Source organism: Schistosoma mansoni, chromosome 6, assembly GCF_000237925.1.
Source record: "Schistosoma mansoni strain Puerto Rico chromosome 6, complete genome".
Classification (NCBI taxonomy): Eukaryota; Metazoa; Platyhelminthes; class Trematoda; order Strigeidida; family Schistosomatidae; genus Schistosoma; species Schistosoma mansoni.
The window spans coordinates 3400157-3408866 of record NC_031500.1 but is presented as its reverse complement, the minus strand read 5'-3'; the positions used below and the strand labels follow the sequence as shown (position 1 = coordinate 3408866).

At 39.5% G+C, this 8710-nt stretch overlaps 1 protein-coding gene across 1 annotated transcript; it reads right to left on the bottom strand.

Moving 5' to 3' along the window:
- Positions 1–4538: 4538 nt before the first annotated feature.
- Smp_002190 (putative pre-mRNA cleavage factor im, 25kD subunit) lies at positions 4539–8150 on the bottom strand (the record flags this gene model as incomplete). The annotated part of the gene is made up of 3 exons (XM_018797981.1): positions 4539–4919; positions 6865–7145; positions 7830–8150. The coding sequence occupies 3 exons, from the start codon at positions 8148–8150 to the stop codon at positions 4895–4897; spliced, it is 627 nt and encodes a 208-aa protein (XP_018652968.1). The 3' UTR covers positions 4539–4894.
- Between the last annotated feature and the right edge of the window lie 560 nt (positions 8151–8710).

Sequence of the window (8710 nt, the reverse complement as noted above, 5' to 3'; positions counted from 1 at the left end):
GAAGTACTTTACTTCAAAGGTTCATTTATGTACAGAAAATATAGGGTTTTTATAGTATTTTAGAAGTCCTTGGGCTTTCTTGAAAATTCCAGAATACTACTCAACATAGTAGTAGTATAGTAATCAGCCAATCAGAACTTCTACATGTGACTTTTCATTTTCGCGATATTTCTAGCAAAACTTCTAATCAAACGCTGATTGGATAGAATGCTTCTTAATGTTTCCTGAGCTTGTCATGTCTATTGCGAGAAATTTTCAGGATCATCCCAACAAGATGAAGCTTCTTTTTAAAATATTGAATAGCTGACTAAATATCTGATTACTATCCATTGAAAGTGATCACATGTGACAATTACTCACTTACGTCTGTTACCCCTCATGGACGAGCATAGGCCGCTCGCCACCATTCTCCATACAACTCTGTCCTGAGCAATATTTCCCAGTTGTAATTCATCCTTTACATATCTGCTTCCAATTCTCGAAAAAGTGTGTTCCTTGGTATTCCTCTTTTCCGTTTCCATTTAGGATTCCAAGTTAGCGCTTGCTTCGTGACACAGTTCGATGACTCCCTCAATGTATGCCCTATCCATTTCCAGCGTTTTTCTTAATTTCCTCTTCAGCTGGAAGCTGATACATGTGACGATGACCCTGTTCACTTTAAAGGAAGTTGAAACTGCTGTTTCGTCTACTTACTTTGACTAGAGGATTTCGTCCGTTTTAACTAGTTATCGCTTTTATCTGATATGATAGGGAAAATCAAACATACTGTAAAATTTCAACGGAAACCAAGGTTAATTAATCTCCAAAAGTCCCAGTAGCTAAAGATAAACTGATTCGAAATTTAAGCTACTTATGAGTAGTACCGTACCTTCTTTGGCATTTTTTAAGTCACTTATTTATTTAACGATCACAAACATTGGTACAAGGGGGCACCATATACATATGCGCTACATAATAACAATGAGTCTGTGAAGAGATAGGAAGTGTCAAAAGAAGGGCAACAACGAACAGAAATTAGTGTATGAGAGTGAAGTAATAATAATAATAATAATAATAATAATAATAATGTGCAGAACAGCTCAGTTAGTTATGAAGGAAGCAGAAGAAAGTTACTGAAGGATCCTTACTGGCTTCTGTTCTAAACCATGTATGATAACGTCTCTATTCACTGTGTTATACCATCTCTCGGAGCCCAACCAGGGAGTCGCAAAGGACCAACAGAAGCCAGTTCTTTACAGCTTTCTTCCATACCATGACATCATGTCATACACTGACCACCTCTTCGCCTTTTCCGACTGGTCTCAGCTTCGGCAAATAATTCATGACGTAGAATTATCTAGGACGACATTCGTAAGACATATCCAAGCCACCGAAGTCGATGTTTTAAGATAGTGACACCAATTGGATTATCATCACTATGCCCGAACACACGATGCTGAACCTCTGCATTACTAACGTGGTGTTGACATTAAATGTCAGAAATCCTTCGGAGACAACGATGATCAAACACAGAGAGTCGTCTAACATCCTCAACTCGGAGAGGCCAGGTTGTACAAGTATGGATCAACACTGCTCTCACTGGCGCGTTGTAGACTCGGCTTTTTACAAGCAGATTAACATCACGAAGGCGCCAAAGATGGCCCAGATTGGCAATAAGCTTCTCTGACTTTCACTTATGCCACCACCAGCACTTACGCAGATATCCAGATACACGAACTTCTCCACTACGTCTATTCGCTCTCTACCCAGGGTGATTTCAGGTTCAGGTTAGTGTCCAGTCTTGTAAAAGTACTTTGCACTTCGAAGGTTCAAAGCACATACCATACCTGCGGACACTGACTGCCAACTGATTAAGTACGGATCTTATGGCTTGGGTATCATCTCACAGAAAGACAATATCATCTGCATACTCAAGGTTGAGAAGTCCTTCTCTAAGCAACAGATCCACACTACCATTACCTATATCCATCAGAGCTGTTTCCAGAACGTCATCGATGGCGAGGTTGAGGAGGAATGGTGAGATTGGGCAACCCTGTCTAACCCCACTGTTTGAATGGACCAGTGAAGAGAGGTGGTTGTATGCCTTCGCTCTGCTTGAGACATTTGTTTATAAGGCTTTCAAGATGTTAATAAACTTCTCAGACACACACTTCTTCACTAGACAATCCCAGAGAACAGTCCTGTCCAACGAATCTAATGAGGCCCTAATTTCAAGAAACACTACGATTGTTGGCCTGTGATAAGTGTGAAGGTGTTCCAACATTTGGCGGAGGGTGAAGATATGATCACTACATCCTCCACTAGAACGAAAACCAGCCTGCTCTTCACAAGTCAATCTTCCTCGGGATTTGAACAATCTACGAATTATGATGGTAGCCGATAGTTTCGGATGCAGTTGGAAGTAGACTTATCTCCCGATAGTTGTTGCAGAGGCGACGTGAGCCTTTTTTAAGGACAGGAACAACTATCGAGTCATCCCACGATGTTGGAACACTCTCTAATTGCCAGATCTTTGTAAACAATTCAGTCAGTTTCGTAACCAGGAAGTCGCCACCATCTTTTCACAGTACTTCAGGGTAAAATTTAGGACGTATTTGAACACCAGTGAAAATGAAAAGTAACGACCAATGGTTGCTAATTGAAAGTCTAGACGTTCACATATATGTACAGACAGAAACAGCGAACAGGGTGACTAGAATTTTGACTTAATGTAAAAACATTCCTATTTGAAGGGACAAATGCGCCTGCACCGAGTTATATTAAAGAAAATAGTCTTGATTGGATAGTCTAGTGCATTTGATCAGATGGGGGCGAGCTGTAACCTGGGAGATCACTCGGAAATATGTCTAAGAGATGATAAAATTCCAAGTAATCTAGAAAAGCATGACGTATGAAAGTCTTGGAGAACGGCATTTAAAAAACAAATTTAATTTGCTGTCTAAACAACTGAATTAGCTCTATTTCCTGATACTGAGTGAACTACCCTATTGCAATCGGCTAAGAAATACATTCGCCACGCATCAGTGCCCGAGAAGTTTCCCAATTTCTAAAGTTCTACAAAGTTCGAACTAGACAAGAAATCGTGGTCTTCAGATGAAACGAATATTGTTTGAAACTGACAACAGCCTGAATGGATACTTTAAACATGCAACAATGATTGGATCCTAAATTACATTGACAGAGGTTATACTATTTTAAGAAGTTTACAAGTAAAATATTTGCTTCCTTGAAGTCAAGCATTTTCATGTATAAACTTTAATAAGTCGAAATCCAGATCTCAACTAATGGACATATATCTGAAATCAGAGTGCTACAAATTACAAGAAAATTGATTCCTAACTATAATGTAGTAATCAGAAGGGGGTTTTGTGGAGATTTCAGTAATTTCATATAGTTTAAATCACCAGTCAATTGAAGCTAGACCACTATGGAAAACCTGGGAGCACTGGACATCTGTTTCGTTCTATTGTGGGACTCCTCAACAGTGTGTATCCACGATCCCGCATCGCGAGATTCAAACCCAGGACCTATCAGTCTTGCGCGCGAGCGCTTAACCAATAGACCACTGAGCTGGCCGGTATCCAACGGTGCTAATGTCTAACTTCAACCAATCCACGAAATTGAGCAACTATTCACCAATGTCTTCAGTGAATTGATATTTTACAACAGACCTGGTTGAACTTCACTGGTTACTGCTTCTCATTAGAACTCCATGAAATACCTCATGGAGCCAGCCACTAGTGAGCATATATAGTAAAGATAAACTACATACAACTAGATTCGTTTCATTGATAAAGTGATATTTTTAACATTGATGTGACGTTTTACTGACCCATAAGGCAGCTACAACGTAGGACCAGGCACACAAATGCATTGGTCCAAGTTGCCATACCTCGTTAGCACAACAAGATGAACACCGAATTCATAGCAGTAGTTAATTTAATGGTGGTAATGTATAGAAGAAAGATTGTATATAAGGATACAGTACAGGAAGAAACATATGAAGCAATTTTAATCTCATAGTTTAAGGGAAGACAGAGTATATACACCGACGCCATTGTGATCGATTATGAGCCATGTCACCCACAGTCTCCGACCATTGGTTACGATAGTCACGTGGACCCCAAACAAGTAATCTGCGTCTGCCAACATGGCTCACACTAGAAGTTAGTGACTTGAAGGACTGATGCAACGTTTTTGTTTGGCCTCCCCTAACTTTCTTCAAGCCATCCCCAATATCAGTCAGCATTTCGCGCCGTAGTAATCGGCGTTCAGAGATACGTAACACGTGGCCCAACCATCTCAGTCGATGAAGATTCATGACCTCATCAGCTTATTTACCATTATCCCCTAATACCCTGTGTCTAACCTCACTATTACTTACCCCGTGATCCCAGCAGATGCAAGCACTGACCCATAATGTATGTTAATACTTGAAAAAAATGAAAGAAATTTTGTATGTACAAGTCAACTCATTTAGTATACATACTGCTGTACACAATCCATCTAGAAATGAATTTTAGGATTACAAATGAAATACTATTACCCAATAGTTTATTATCTAGAAAAATAATGACAATCAATATGACGAATTATATACTACTGATGATATATTATTTGTTATTATGTACAATTGTATCCGAGACAATATATATTTACACAAACAACAAAGACATTTATAAGTGAACGTAAAGAGAGAGACAAAAAAGAAATGCGTCGAACAATATCTTTTTTACGACTTTAACAAAGTAACAATATATGAGTAGTATGGTGTATGTATATATTTAAAAAATGGAAAAAAAATGGTTTTCGATTGATAGTGAGATCAATCATTTGATTGGTTGATAGAATATGGAGTCGTAAAGATATTCATTGGAAACGTTTACATGTGAACTCAATCGTTGTATGCAAAGTTGAAGCTGAAATAGAATTGAAAGGTCAAAGAATAACCCAACAACAATAAAGATCATACAGAGGTATATGTCGTACATTTTACTGAATATGAGTTGAATGATATACACACTTATGGTGAACTGTTATTGGAACTGATAACATTAAGTGGTATTCGTTAGGTTTGTCTGTTTTCCTGATTTTTATTTAATCTTGTCATAGACATACATTTAGAGATAACATTCTCATCGTCTGACTTGTCAGGAATCGATCTTCTACAAGGAGATCTTTATGTAGATGCAGATGACATAATTCTGTTCAAAAGAGACTCCAAAAGCATTGTTTTTTAAACAGCTTTAGCAACAATGATGGCATGTTTGGGATGTAATTTTCTCCCTCTAAATACGAAATGTTGCTTCAGGACTAGTTTACATCAACGCCTGGACTCAGGATAGGAAGTAAAGCAGTTAAACGTTTTACCTATCTTGGGAGTCCTGAAATGTCGGTGTTGGACGAAATCTCTGCACGAATGCAAAAAGCTCAGTTGGTTTTTGCCAACTTGGATCACTTTTGGGGTAGGTAAGATATTCATTTGACGCTTAAAGAACGAGGGTACTGCACAGCAGTTTGCTTCGTCCTACGGTTATGAAACGTGGCCTTTAAATATAGAGGATATTCATAGGCTACCAGCATTTGATCATTGGTGTCTACAAACCATTGCGCGTATATTTTGCGACCACTGAGTTAACGATTCTGAGGTTAGATCCAGAGTACTAAGTGATTATAACAAATCGATTGACTAGGTGGTGAAACTTTATCGACTGAGATATTCAGGATATGACATGTACTACGTATGCTAACCCACTATAATAGTGCTTGTTCTGCCCTCGTACTTAGTGCTATGCCTACACTCGCCAGTTCACGAGAATTAGCCATCGGGTCTCCAGATACACGGAGGGTGTATCTCGTCGGGTCTCTATTTTGGTGAGGTGAGGTCAAGTGGATGACCACACAAGAATCCTGTATGGGTGTTTCAGAGACACAGCATACATCAATGGAAGGAGATTCTAGAGTTTTAGCCAAGGAGGCCCGTTAGCCAATTTGACGTAGAGTGCGTACGTTGAAGGCTCCAATGTGTAGTTTGGAGCGAGGTTTCAGTAGACCTGGGACAATGTTTCGCTCACTAGAATCGTTAGCTATGGTGACACTTGAGGATGAGGTCAAAAGAGGAAGTTTAGTGTTGAAAGTCGATGTAGGAGGAATAATAGGAATTAAAGAGGGAGATTATGAATACAGTGATTTTGAGTGCTGTTAGAGGTATGAGGGTGTTTATCACTTCCCGGTTGCCCACACCGTGGAAGGGTTCTTCTGAAGGTACCTGAAAGGGAAATGGGATTAGTAGTGGTCTTAGTGACGTGAGAGCGTGAACGCAGTGCTCAAGGGACAACAGCTTCAGGTCGGTCACACAAGACCGTTTCGTGAGTAATTTTCGTGTTAGCTCCGTATTTGTTGAGACCTTACCGCCGGAGACTTATCCATGGGATAAGGTGAGGAGTGTATTCTTAGGGTCGACCTTTTCTAATCCCATCCTTTCTTTTGGGAGGGCAGCATCGTTGTTATACCGGTTGTCTGAAGGGAGCACCTTACTGCCGTCACACCTCTGTACAGTCAGTGGTACGACTTCGCCTTCAGACCTTGGGTTTGCTGCTTTTAGTCTTACCGCTCTTCAACTGACCTGCCTGAAACAGTAGAACTTTGGGGAACGATTGTTCCAGCCAGTATAGCTTGATTGGCTCACCACGATAGGCAAGCCCGACTACCAATTCAAGGTAGCAGTAACGATCGGGATCCTCTATATTTAAAGGCCACGGTTTTTACAATTGTAGAACGGAGTGAACTGCTAAGCAGTAAACTCATCCTTTGGTTGAGAGACGGATGTGTCGTATAGAAAGGAACTTTACATGTATAACTTACCGACTTAATACTTGAGGTAAGGAAGAAATAATTGGACCATAAGCTCGAGCATTGTCAAAAAGTTCGAATAACGGAGCTGCGACTAATTTGTAATTCGATGGTACAGCAAACAATGTTTTCTCAGGAAGTTGAATTAGAAATAAACGTGTTTGTTCTTTAGGTTTAGTTACATGAGCAGGAATGTATGGGTAGCGAGGTGGTTCGAAATTCGGTCGCCACCAATTACCGATACAGTCTTCTGGAATCCAGTCAACTGGGATGCCATCCGTCCGACCTAACATCTAAATGGAAAAGGTAAATATATATATATATATATATATATATATATATATATATATAATACTTCATTCATAAAAAAATATAAAAAGCGCTTATGCTGGTAGAAAGATAAACCCATATCGTTTGATTTTCCTAGTCAAGTCTTGCCAAACTGTTAAATGCGGTTTCAAAAGCAGTGAAAAGAATCACATAGGGGCACAGAAGCAATGTTATACAGAATATTAAGCCTAGCTCGTTTTATGAATATAAAACACCAGGTACTTAGGTATGAATCACACTCTAAATATGAGGGCTAGTGATACTACCCGGTTTCCTAGACTGAAGCTGGGGCGGGGTTAGAAACTCAGGTACCCTAACTACTGAACCGCCACTCTAAACAAAAATAGGAATCCGTATCTACTCATATCCAAACAACATTAAGCATAACTGAAAGATAATTTATTTGAAATGTTATAGATAAAAATTATTGTCGACGTGGATCGACGGTTAACGATTAACGGAAAGTAATAAACAAGAGTTCAAGGAAATTTTTGTTCAATCTGAGAAGCCTAATTCGATAGATTCATTTTAATCAGGATTCGAGAATGAGTCAAAAATAGGAAAAATAATAGTCGAACTATATACACGACATATGCATTCGCTTTGTTAATTTTTTACTGGTTTGATGTAATACATTTTCAACATACCTCAGATAATAATCGCTTTAGTCCTTCAATTTCTTCTTCACCTGGATGCAATTCACCTCCAGGGAGTTTGAAAAACGTCCCGAGTTGAAGTAAGAGGACATGAGGTAGGTTGTGCTCATGTACAAGTAAGATGCCTTCAACTGATCGACGCATACCATACTTCTCAAAATCCTCCTGTAACCGTTGAAATCGAGCAGGAACACTCCGATCTCGTTCATAATTGGGTTCTTTGGTGCCAAAACTATAACTTTTCAAAGGATATCTGAATACGAATTGGAGATAAGGAGGGATGCTGCACATTATCCCTTCTGACAAACACATGAGTACTGTCGCTCAGTTGTTTTGGTATGTACACACGGTGTTGATGTTGCCTCGGAAGTGTTACTCTTAGATTACTCATATGCTGCTTTAGACGTTGTACATAGTTGGCTAAATCAGTTGGAACACTTTTATTTGAGGTGAAAAACTCTCCTTGTAGACGTAAAGTGGTTCCGTAAACCAACTCTGCTGGGCAACATCCTATATCTTGTTTAATTGTTGATCTTCAACTTAACATGACTAATGGGAGCTTGCTGGCCCAATCATTATTGCTAATAACAGATGTCAGAGAGGCTTTGAGTTGCCGATGTAATCTTTCTACCATAACATTCGCCATCGGATGGTAGGATGTTGTCCGAATATGTTTGATACCTAGAAGTTCAGTGAGTTGTTGAAAGAGGTGGCTCTCAAATTGGGCTCCTCTATCGGTTGTAATATTTGCAGGCACACCATAATGAGAGATCCAATGCTCCACTAAGGTTTTGACTATAGTTTCGGCCGAAATGTCATTCATAGGTACTGCTACAGGCCATCGCGTAAATCTATCAATGCAGGTAAAAATT